General features: G+C 39.9%; 1 protein-coding gene across 1 annotated transcript in view; it reads right to left on the bottom strand.

The window, feature by feature from the left end:
• The window catches only part of SUMF1 (sulfatase modifying factor 1), a 106073-nt gene that overhangs the window by 42681 nt on the left and 50367 nt on the right, over window positions 1-13025 (bottom strand). Inside the window, exon 7 of the mRNA XM_054482508.2 lies at window positions 5199-5312. Coding sequence (XP_054338483.1) covers window positions 5199-5312 — 114 coding nt within the window. The remainder of the gene's footprint in view (window positions 1-5198; window positions 5313-13025) is intronic.

Here is a 13025-nt window from a genome sequence, read left to right as displayed (position 1 = left end):
CTGCACCCAGCATATCCGAGGTCAATTCCATACATCAAACAACCCTGAGAAACAGAGGACGCTTTCCAGAATGTCTAGAGCTATACAATCTATTAGACAATCAAATTCCACATTAACAGAAGCAAAACAAACTGAATCTCTGGCTAAAATGTGGTAAGTAGCAGACATTCATTCAAAGGAGGAATACGTTTTGGAAACTTTGATCTGACTGGGCTTTGATGATCCAGGAAGCATGAGCAAAGTTTTCATTGAGAGAATGAGTATGTGATAAGCCAACAAAAGGTAAGGGTAAGAGGAATATCAGTAATCATTATTTATAAATATTGTTTTCTTTCCCTCTGGTTCTTTTTTTCTTTTTTCCCTGCCCCACCCTCCCCCATGCTTCCAAAGGCCAACGTTTCTCATTAACTCGTCTGATGGAAGTAAACAATATTATAATTAGATAGCCAAAACATAATATAAACAAAAACAGTATAATAACAACATTCCTCTGTAAGTGATATAAAGTTTCCACATATAATGACAAATTAAATGTCACACAATTTCATCCAGTATAATTATTTCCAATTTGTAGACAAGGAAACTGAAGATATATTCTAAATTTAGCAGTAGTCCTTTAATATTAAGTGGCAGAGCTATAATCCAAGTTACTTTGGTTAATTCCAAAATTAGAGTTCTTTCCCTGACAGCCAAGCGTGGTGGCTCACACCTGTAATCCCAGCACTTTGGGAGGCGGAGGCAGGTGGATCACCAGAGGTCAGGAGTTCAAGACCAGCCTAGCCAACATGGTAAAGCCCCATCTCTACTAAAAATACAAAAAAAATTAGCTGGGTGTGGTAGCACGGGCACCTGTAATCCCAGCTATTCGGGAGGCTGAGGCTGAAGAATTGCTTGTACCTGGGAGGCGGAGGTTGCAGTGAGCCAAGATTGTGCCACTGCACTCCATCCTGGGTGACAGAGCGAGCCTCCATCTCAAATAAAACAAAACAAAACAAAAACAAAATGAGAGTTCTTTCTCTGAGAAAAAGAAGCCACCTAAATGTAATTGTGTCCCTCACAGAGAGGGAAAGATATCACAGATCACCCCATCCTGTCACATCGTCAACTGAACAAGTCAGCATGGTACCTTGGTACTGAAAGTGAGTATGCAGATGTGGGAAATTAGAACGTTATATAACCTCTACATATTTCTTTAACTGAAAGCACTATGTAGCACCACAGATTAATATCCGTCTCAGACTTAGGCAACTGAAAAGCAAATAACCACAAACTACATTTTCAAAAACCACATTATTATTGGGTTAAAATACATCACAGCACTGGCCATACACTAGATTGTATCTGTGAGGAGGGGAATGAGGCCATCTAAGTGTGGCACCTCCACAGGACACACACATGGGACACACACACACAAACACACACACGTTAACACCAAGCTGACCCTTTTTTCACATGGCCAAATACCTCATCTTCTCTCAGATGTGTACAAAGCACACATGGCTGTTTCCACAACCTGCTTTTGCCATAAATGACTGCCCAATAAAATAAAAACTAATGATTAACTTTTGCTCCCTGGAAATCACTGAAAAAGAAAAATATATTTCCTGAATAGCCTTTGCATACAGGGCACTGACTATTCTCAAGCTCTCTGAAGAAGCTTTAAAATTATTTGCCATTATGAGTTAGTCACAGAACTAACATAAATACATAACACAGAAGAGGTCAGTTCCTGAATTGAAATATTTACTAACCACATGGATATTTTGGTTCTAAACATTCCCTGAAAATGTCTCTTCTAACCAGCCTCTGCTTATGAAACACATGGAGTCTGGACAGTCACCAAACTCCCCCAATTCCACATATCTGGAATTGGTATTATTGTAGGGTCAATAATTATATACAGGTTCTTTGCTAAGCACTAGAGATACACAGTCCATTAGGGAAGAAAAGCAAATAAATTAAGATCTCAAAGAAAAATAGGACTTAACCAGACCAGATGAGAACTACCACAGCTGTGAAGAATTGCAGGGCTCAAATCCTAGAGAGGTGAAACTGTTTTCCTTAGAGATCTATTGCCTCAAATGGCAGATGTAAGGCTGAGAAGCTGAGCAGAACTTTCAATAGACTCATGGCCTGAGGATATAAAAAATTGGAGTTCAAGGCCCTCCAAGGTGGAGGATCTATGGTAAAACCCCTAGACTTTTGGTTGGCACCCTGAAGAACTATACCCAGGGGGAATTGGAAATAGACTGGCCATTACAGGGACTGAAGCTCTGCTTCAAATCATCTCAATTCCTGACTAGATTAAAGCTAATCTGAAATAGAAGTTTCTAGAAACAAAGGTAAATCCTTTCCAGAGACACATCACACTATCTAGATCTCAACCTCCACAATTTTTCACATAAAATGTCTGACAGTCAGTCAAAACTAACCAGGCATGTGAGAAAACAAGATGTGACTGAAAGCCAAGAACAACAGAAACAGATCAACATGGTGGCCAGAAATTAGTTATCAGACAAACTTTTAAAAATGATGACTGAAAAACACAGTGAAACAGCCCTGCACACTGACCAGAGCACCTTAAATAAAACATACTGACGATATCAAGCATTGATGAGAAGAACAGTTTTTGTTCTTTTTCTTTGGCTAAAAGAGAAAGTAAACACAGTAAACTGTCAACATTATGTAGTCAGTACACAGTTATCTATTACACTATTTTCTGTACTATTCTGAATTTTTGTAACATTTCATAATTAACTGTTTAAAAAAGAAAAAAAAGATGTGGCTAGAGAGATCAGCAAGGGTTAAATTATGTTAGCCTTCAGAAGTCATGTGCAAGAATTTATACTTAATCAGCCAGGTGCAGTGTCCCACATCTGTACTCCCAGCACTTTAGGAGGCCAAGGCGTGAGGATTGCTTGAGGCCAGGAGTTCGAGACCAGCCTGTGTAACAGAGCAAGACCCCATCTCCACAAAAATTAAAAATAAAAGTAGTAAGACCTTATTAAAAATAAAAGTAATAAGACCTGATTACAGGTGGCTCACACCTGTAATCCCAGAACTTTGGGGGGCCAAGGCGGGCAGATCACCTGAGGTCAGGTGTTTGAGACTAGTCTGGCCAACATTGCGAAACCCCGTTTCTACTAAAAATACAAAAATTAGCTGACGGGCACCTGTAATCCCAGCTACTTGGGAGGCTGAGGCATGAGAATCGATTGAACACAGGAGGCAGAGGCTGCAGTGAGCTGAGATCACGCCACTGCACTCCAGCCTGAGGGATAGAGCGAGATTCTCTCAAAAAATAAAAATTAAAAAAAAAAGATAAAAGTAATTAAGTTTTTAAAAAATATTTTACACTTTATTCTTCAGATAATAAGAAGGCATTAAAGGATTTTAAACAGGGGAGTGACCTCACGTGACTTGCTCTCTATATAGATCAGTCTAGTCACAATATGGCAAAGAGAGGGAAGGCAGGGAGCCCTCTGGGAGGCTGCTGCAGTAACCCAGATGAGTGATGATCATGGCTTTTCTGCTGGCAATGAAGAAAAGCTGTAAAGACCTGAATTATGGAGTATGAATTGTCTAAGGATTTGGGGTTTAGTTCTCAAAACTGTTAAATTACATCCCAGTCAAATGAGGAAGCAAAGGAGGCCACTGGGACAAAGAGAAACCTAAAATGAGAACAATTTCATTAGAGCAAGGGCAACATCCAGGATAAAGCCTGGGATTGGTGAAAAGAAAAATGTGAATTTTTCTGTAAATCCTTAGAAGAAACACAAGTAGTTCTAAAACTGAAAGCTAACAAGCGCTCAGCTCCATACCAGATGGTCAGATAGATACATTCACAACTTGCCAGCATTCTAAGGCCTTGTGCACCCCCTTCCAAGCATGCAGATGCCTTTATCTGAGAGGAAAAAAACTCTATTTCTGATTCTGACAGCAAATGCCAAGTCACATCTTGCCAGTGGAGAATGACATCTCCCAACCACAAACCCACCTAGAATTTTACAACCTTATTCTCATTTTGACCACTACTTCCACCAGCCCCGCTGGAAAGTAAAAGAAACTGAGGAGGGATGACAGTTTCTAAAGAACTCAGCTTTTTTATCTGCATCCCCCAAAAAGTAGATCTGTTTCTCTAGATTATTCATGAGCAGCCCATGTGTTATTCTGTGAAGAAAAATTAAGCATATCAAACAACTTTATTCCCGTATTCTGAAAAACGAGCCTCAGGCAGAGTCTATTTCTTCAATTGCTCTGTAATCCTATATTGAGAAGATATTGAAGAATTAATTTTCTTTATCATTACCCTTTGAGCCTTTTCAAAAGGTTCAGGTTTAAAATTAAGCACATCAAGTACGCAGTCCAGCTAGTTTGGTTATAAATATACATTCTTGGAACTGACTTATGAATGACTACTTTGCTAGAGATGGGATTTTGCATGATATTTTCCCCCCAATCTGTTCACACCATAAAAAATATTCAGAGATGTTCTTTTTAAAGGAAGCACTTTCCACACACATGCCCATGTAGTGTCTCAATTTGTATACATTCTGCTGGGATAGCTTGGTTTTAGAGGCAGGGTAGTATACTATTTGCATTCAACATTTTTCACATGCCAGAATAAGTAAAACTTAGACAAACATGGTTGTTTTCTGTTCCTAAGTTATAAGGTGCATTGGTCTGACATACTAAGAGGTTCAGGAATTAATCACTAAATGACACAACTTCCTGCTTCAACATTTAACCAGAAAACACCCTTTCTCTTTCTCTCCAAACAATGCTGCTGAATCAAAATTTCAACCCATCAGAACTCAGGCAACTAGAGGCATGATAAATACCACCTAGCAGATCTTAATAGTTAATAATAAAACAGTAATAAACTTTATAGTTATTTATATATCATGCATGCTTTGATCAAATTCACGAGACAACATAATTTCTAAAGTTATAGGCAGATTTCCTCAAATAGTTATCACCATCACAATCCAGGAAAAGATAACATGCTCACAGACATTTTTACAAAATGCTCTGAGGTTGAAATAAGAAACATGTGCTTAATGTGCCTTTAGGGAAATCCCAAGATTAATTTCCAGAGTATGTAAATACCCCTCGGAAACACATGATAGTCTGGCTGCAGACTGCCCAGAGGACAGATGCTACCATTCCAAGACACATGCTCTGTGAATAATACTCACTGGGTTAAGCGTTTCTTCAACAGAATGATGAACGGTCCACCAGTCTGAAGTCCATTCCCACGCGTTCCCCACTATGTTATATAAGCCATAACCATTGGGAGGGAAGGCATCAACCTAAAAACAAAGAAAGGAAAAATGCTGTCAAACTATTCACCTGGTTTAAAAAACATCTTCAGTGCAGAAATGCAACAAGAGCTTTAATTTCAGAGTATGAATATTGGTTTTTATTCCAATAGTCAAAGTACAATTTGGCCAACATAAAGGCAAAGAAAGGGGCGTTTTTTTTTTTTTTTTTTTTGGCTTTGAGCTCTTAGAGGAATTCAGAAACCTAAAGAGAGTTCATATTAAATGGTATGAAAGTCAGAGAAATTATTCCTAATAGAGTTACTAACATTATCATCAATCAAAAATTTGTGTCAAACACTGGGTGAGTAGGGAGAGGATAGATGATACTTAGACTTCCAAAATCATTCACAGGAAAATCCCATTGGACCCAATATGAGTCTTGTCATCACAGCTCAGCTTTCCTGGCCACACAATGTCTTTCAGCACTGAGAGATCCCAAGTCAGTCAGCTCTGTCCTCTCCACAAGTTTCCGCCAACTCATCATCTTATCTTAAGCCTCAAAACTTAAGGGGATTTCTTTTTATAAAGAAAATGTGAATTCATTATCAAGTATATTGGTAATAGAGGGTTTTCAGTCTCTGAAACCTGAGTCTGAGGCAAACTGTATGCATTCTTCAGCAGAAAATTATACATTTCAAAGGCAGGTCAGACAGTCTGCCACATAATACTGTCACAAACACAGGACCAAAGTGTAGAGTTTTTATAAAAGGGGGGAGAGCAGGAGAAAAAAAAAAAAAAACTTTAACTGAACAATAATAAATGCAGAATAGTTTTGCTGCCTTAATGGCTTAACATTTTTCCCAACATTTTAAAATGGAAATTCTCAAACATAAAGGAAAATTTCATTTTTAAAATGAAAAAAATATATATGAATATCACGTAATCCTTGAGGGGTTAAAAATCTTTTTGTAAATCCATGCTTTTTCCATACTAAATGAAGTAGAATGGAAGGAATGAATAAACTAAAATTCATTCCATGTGGCTTCAGATGGTTTCACATCTATACATGAATATGGAAGCATCTGATGCTTGGGCAATTCAGAGCACTCCAATCAAAGTCACGAAGCTAGTGTGAAAAGAACTTAATCTGGATGAGTTGGAAAGCTGAAAATTCTCACCACACTGCTTCCAAAATCAGCAATCATTATGGAAACAGCAGTACTTATTCATTGGTTCATTCAGTAATTCCATGCACAGTGACTAAAGACAGTGAGGGCTTCAATGACAAATAATGAATGACCTCAACTAGTTTAATGAGGGAGAAAAAAAGAATATACCCAAAACTCAAAATCCAATTCTGAAAGGCAGAATGGGATGAGTAGGGTAAGAGAGGGAAATAAAATGTCAGAGAAATTCACAACAGGGAGAAATTTCTGGTGAAGGCATTCTCCTTTACAAAAGTAGAGTTGTCTGGGCAGGTTTCAAATAGGGCTCAGAGTTCAAAAAGAAAAAGAAGAGGCCACAGGCATAAACAACTTTTTCAACAATTTGGAGATGATCAAAAAGAGCATGGTAGAGTAATAGCTGGGAGGAGTAGGAAGGAAAAGAAGAAATTCAGTTATTTTAGGAATAAAAGGAAAGGAGCCAGAGGAGCAAGTGCAGTTAAAAGATGGAATAGGCCAGGTGCAGTGGCTCATGCCTGTAATCCTAGCACTTTGGGAGGCCAAGGTGAGCAGATCACCTGGGGTCAAGAGTTCAAGACTAGCCTGGCCAACATGGTGAAACCCTGTCTCTACTAAAAATACCGAAAAAATTAGCCAGGCAGGTGCATGGTGCATGCCTGTAATCCCAGCTACTCAGGAGGCTGAAGTAGAATTGCTGAACGCAGGAGGCAGAGGTTGCAGTGAGCCAAGATGGCACCACTGCACTCCAGGCTGGGTGACACAGCGAGATTATGTCTCAAACAAACAAACAAACAAACAAAAACAGATGAAACAAACACTGGAGGAAGGAATCATTTTCCAGACTTATAGAGCACAGGCAGAGGTGCTCTCAAATCAGTCTACCTGAGGTCCTATGTGTGCATCAACACTATTTTTTTTTTTAGACAGGGTCTTGCTCTGTCACCCAGACTGGAATACAGTGATGCAATCACAGCTCACTGCAACCTCAACCTCCCAGGCTCAAGTGATCCTCCCAGCTCAGCCTCTCGAGTAGGTGGGACCACAGGTGTGCACCACCACACCCAACTAACTTTTGGAATTTTTTGTAGAGATGGGGTCTCCCCATGTTGCCCAGGCTGGTCTTGAACTCTTAGGCTCAAACAAACCTCTTGTCTCAGCCTCCCGAAGTGCTGGGATTATAAGCATGAGGCACCAGACCCAGTGACACCAACAGTTAACAGCTAACATTAGGCAAGCAACTTAATCTACATGGGTGCTATTTTGTCTGTAAAATGGGAAAAATAATAGTACCTACTCAAGGGTTTGGGTATTTTTTTCTTTACCCACCTTAAATAATTTGATGTTTAAGTGAGGTAGAATGTGGAGGTCACCACCCCTAAAATTACCATAGGTGAGTATGCCACTAAGGAAAATAAAAATTTTAACTGCCTGCTATTAAACCAATCTACTAAATAAAGCTTCCCCTCAGGAACCTCAAAAGCAAACAAATGTATATGAGAATACTCCTGGCACATTTTCAGATGAATAAGCTGATATGCATTAAAGCCAAAATTAATCACTGTGTAACAAGCAGCATAGCAAAATGTAAATTATTTAGTCTCACTGTGGTCAAAATAGTTTGCTCAGTATAAAATCAGGTGTAGCTGGGTGTGGTGGTTCATGCCAGTAATCCCAGCACTTTGGGAGGCTGAGGAAAAAGGATAGCTTGAGGCCAGGAGTTCAAGACCAATCTGGGAAACACAATGAGACCTCACCTCCACAAAAAAAAAATTTTTTTTTTTGAGACAGAGTCTCACTCTGTCGCCCAGGCTGGAGTGCAGTGGCCTGATCTCGGCTCACTGCAATCTCTGCCTCCTGGGTTCAAGCGATTCTCCTGCCTCAGCCTCCTGAGTAGCTGGGATTACAGATGCACGCTGCCACGCCCGGCTAATTTTTTTGTATTTTAGTAGAGATCGGGTTTCACTGTGTTTCCCAGTCTGGTCTCAAAATCCTGAGCTCAGGCAATCCACCCGCCTCAGCCTCCCAAAGTGCTGGGATTACAGGCATGAGCCACCGCACCCGGCCCAAAAAATTTTTTTAAATTAGCTGGGCATGATGGTGTGCACCTGTAGTGCCAGCTACTTGGGAGGCTGGGGTGGAAAAATCGCTTGAGCCCAGGAGGCTGAGGTTGCAGTAAGCTGTGATCATGCCACTGCACTCCAGCCTGGGCAACAGAGCAGGACCCTGTCTCAAATAAATAAAATCAGACCTGAAATAATAAACACATGAAATATCAGGTCAGGGAGCTATTTCCCTGTAGTCCATCTCATCATCAAAGTTAAATTCCTGCTCCAATTGACCAGAGCATGTGGACACAAAAGAGCAGCTTAGGTGGACTTGAGATACTACATGTAAACGATTTCCATAAGATAGAGATCTCACTAAGACTCATTCTAAACACAGATGGCAGCTGTCTCTCTCTGGCTGGCTTGCTTGCTTTCTCCTCTAGTCCTGTTTGTCAAATTGGTTCCCTTAGGACTCCCAGTAAATGTTCTAATTTATTTTAGTAACTTCCATGGCAACTTCTTCAGGTCAATTTCCTACACAAATGCTGAACTTTCAGTCAAATATTCCAATTCTAAACATCTGTACAGTGTCCTTATTTCATACTGAACATTGTGTTTTTTGAAAAGGTACACTGATTTTAGAAGAGTAAATAGCTCTATATTCCTTGGTAGCTCATGTAATTAAATAGAAAAGAAACTCTGTAGCTGCAAGTACTGTCAAATATGCATAACTGTCCAAGAAAACCTTGTCATGGCCTTTTGCTAAAATGAACAGGCACTTATATCATTTGTTTGGTTCATCAAAAATGCTTATCACAGGCCAGGCGCAGTGGCTCATGCCTGTAATCCCAGCATTTCGGGAGGTCAAGGCGGGAGGATCACCTACCAGCCTGGCCAACATGGCAAAATCCTGTCTCTACTAAAAATACAAAAGTTAGTCAGACATTGTGGTGCACAGCTATAATCCTAGCTACTAGGGAGGCTGACGCAGGAGAATCGCTTGAACCCAGGAGGCAGAGGTTGGAGTGAGCCACGATCACGCCACGGCACTCCAGCCTCGGCTACAGAGTAAGACTCCGTCTCAAAAAAAAAAAAAGAAAGAAAGAAAAATAAAAGAAATGATTATCACAGTCTTGTCCAAATGAGGGCCACGAAGGCCATCACCTGTGTCTTTGGAATGGAGCTCATTCCAAATGAGTATATGATTATGCCAACAAAAGAATGGTGAGAAAGGAACTCTTTTTTTTTTTTTAATTATTATACTTTAAGTTTTAGGGCACATGTGCACAATGTGTAGGTTAGTTACATATGTATACATGTGCCATGCTGGTGTGCTGCACCCATTAACTAGTCATTTAGCATTAGGTATATCTCCTAATGCTATCCCTCCCCCCACCCCCCACCCCACAACAGTCCCCAGAGTGTGATGTTCCCCTTCCTGTGTCCATGTGTTCTCATTGTTCAATTCCCACCTATGAGTGAGAACATGCGGTGTTTGGTTTTTTGTCCTTGTGATAGTTTACTGAGAATGATGATTTCCAATTTCATCCATGTCCCTACAAAGGACATGAACTCATCATTTTTTATGGCTGCATAGTATTCCATGGTGTTTATGTGCCACATTTTCTTAATCCAGTGTATCATAGTTGGACTTCTGGGTTGGTTCCAAGTCTTTGCTATTGTGAATAGTGCCTCAATAAACATACGTGTGCATGTGTCTTTATAGCAGCATGATTTATAGCCCTTTGGGTATATACCCAGTAATGGGATGGCTGGGTTGAAAGGTATTTCTAGTTCTAGATCCCTGAGGAGTCGCCACACTGACTTCCACAATGGTTGAACAAGTTTACAGTCCCATCAACAGTGTAAAAGTGTTCCTATTTCTCCACATCCTCTCCAGCACCTGTTGTTTCCTGACTTTTTAATGACTCCCATTCTAACTGGTGTGAAATGGTATCTCATTGTGGTTTTGATTTGCATTTCTCTGATGGCCAGTATGGTGAGCATTTTTTCATGTGTTTTTTGGCTGCATAAATGTCTTCTTTTGAGAAGTGTCTGTTCATGTCCTTCGCCCACTTTTTCATGGGGTTGTTTGTTTTTTTCTTGTAAATTTGTTTGAGTTCATTGTAGGTTCTGGATATTAGCCCTTTGTCAGATGAGTAGGTTGTGAAAAATTTCTCCCATTTTGTAGGTTGCCTGTTCACTCTGATGGTAGTTTCTTTTGCTGTGCAGAAGCTCTTGAGTTTAATTAGATCCCATTTGTCAATTTTGGCTTTTGTTGCCATTGCTTTTGGTGTTTTAGACATGAAGTCCTTACCCATGCCTATGTCCTGAATGGTAATGCCTAGGTTTTCTTCTAGGGTTTTTATGGTTTTAGGTCTAATGTTTAAGTCTTTAATCCATCTTGAATTAATTTTTGTATAAGGTGTAAGGAAGGGATCCAGTTTCAGCTTTCTACATATGGCTAGCCAGTTTTCCCAGCACCATTTATTAAATAGGGAATCCTTTCCTCATTGCTTGTTTTTCTCAGGTTTGTCAAAGATCAGATGGTTGTAGATATGCGGCATTATTTCTGAGGGCTCTATTCTGTTCCATTGATCTATATCTCTGTTTTAGTACTAGTATCATGCTGTTTTGGTTACTGTAGCCTTGTAGTATAGTTTGAAGTCAGGTAGCGTGATGCCTCCAGCTTTGTTCTTTTGGCTTAGGATTGACTTGGCGATGCGGGCTCTTTTTTGGTTCCATATGAACTTTAAAGTACTTTTTTCCAATTCTGTGAAGAAAGTCATTGGTAGCTTGATGAGGATGGCATTGAATCTATAAATTACCTTGGGAAGTATGGCCATTTTCACAATATTGATTCTTCCTACCCATGAGCATGGAATGTTCTTCCATTTCTTTGTATCCTCTTTTATTTCATTAAGCAGTGGTTTGTAGTTCTCCTTGAAGAGGTCCTTCACGTCCCTTGTAAGTTGGATTCCTAGGTATTTTATTCTCTTTGAAGCAATTGTGAATGGGAGTTCACTCATGATTTGGCTCTCTGTTTGTTTGTTATTGTATATATGTGTATAAGAATGCTTGTGATTTTTGTACATTGATTTTGTATCCTGAGACTTTGCTGAAGTTGCTTATCAGCTTAAGGAGATTTTGGGCTGAGACGATGGGGTTTTCTAGATATACAATCATGTCGTCTGAAAACAGGGACAATTTGACTTCCTCTTTTCCTAATTAAATACCCATTATTTCCTTCTCCTGCCTAATTGCCCTGGCCAGAACTTCCAACACTATGTTGAATAGGAGTGGTGAGAGAGGGCATCCCTGTCTTGTGCCAGTTTTCAAACGGAATGCTTCCAGTTTTTGCCCATTCAGTATGATATTGGCTGTGGGTTTGTCATAGATAGCTCTTATTATTTTCAGATACGTCCCATCAATACCTAATTTATTGAGAGTTTTTAGCATGAAGGGTTGTTGAATTCTGTCAAAGGCCTTTTCTGCATCTATTGAGATAATCGTGGTTTTTGTCTTTGGTTCTGTTTATATGCTGGATTACATTTATTGATTTGTGTATATTGAACCAGCCTTGCATCCCAGGGATGAAGCCCACTTGATCATGGTGGATAAGCTTTTTGATGTGCTGCTGGATTCAGTTTGCCAGTATTTTATTGAGGATTTTTGCATCAATGTTCATCAAGGATATTGGTCTAAAATTCTCTTTTTTGGTTGTGTCTCTGCCAGGCTTTGGTATCAGGATGATGCTGGCCTCATAAAATGAGTTAAGGAACTCTTGTACACCCACAAAGGAAAACATGCCCCAAGCATTCTGGAAAATAATTCAACCATATATCTGAAACTCTTACCAAGAAAGTTTTCTGATCTTTGACTCAATTATTTCACTGCTGGGAATCTATCTTTAAAAAAATCATCAAAGGGCCAGGTGCAGTGGCTCATGCCTATAATCCCAACAGTTTGGGAGGCTGAAGTGGGAGGATCACCTGAAGTCAGGAGTTCAAGACCAGCCTGGCCAACATGGTAAAACCCTGTCTCTACTAAAAATACAAAAATTAGCCAGGCGTGGTGGTGTGCACCTGTAGTCCCAGCTACTCGGGAGGTTGAAATGGGAGAATTGGTTGAACCCAGGAGACAGAGGTTGCAGTGAGCCAAAATTACACCACTGCACTACAGCCTGGGTGACAGAGTGAGACTCCCTCTCAAAAATAAATAAATAAATAGATAAATAAATAAGTAAATAAAATGGCTCAAGGTTGAAGTGAGTGCTCTTTTGCCCTTCTTCTGCCTTCTGCCACGGGAGGACACAGCATTAGTCCCTTCTGGTGGATGCAGCCAACATCAATCATGCTGGTGCCTTGGTCTTAGACTTCCCAGCCTCCAGAATTGTGAGAAATAAATTTCTGTTGTTTACAAATTATCCAGTCTGTGGTATTTTCTTACAGTAGCACAAAGGGACTAAGACTAAGACATGGCTTTATGAGTATATGATTATGCCAGCAAAAGAACGGTGAGAAAAGAACTCT

This window comes from Pongo pygmaeus, chromosome 2 (genome assembly GCF_028885625.2).
Source record: "Pongo pygmaeus isolate AG05252 chromosome 2, NHGRI_mPonPyg2-v2.0_pri, whole genome shotgun sequence".
NCBI classification, from domain to species: Eukaryota; Metazoa; Chordata; class Mammalia; order Primates; family Hominidae; genus Pongo; species Pongo pygmaeus.
This window is presented reverse-complemented; position numbering and strand designations above follow the sequence as displayed.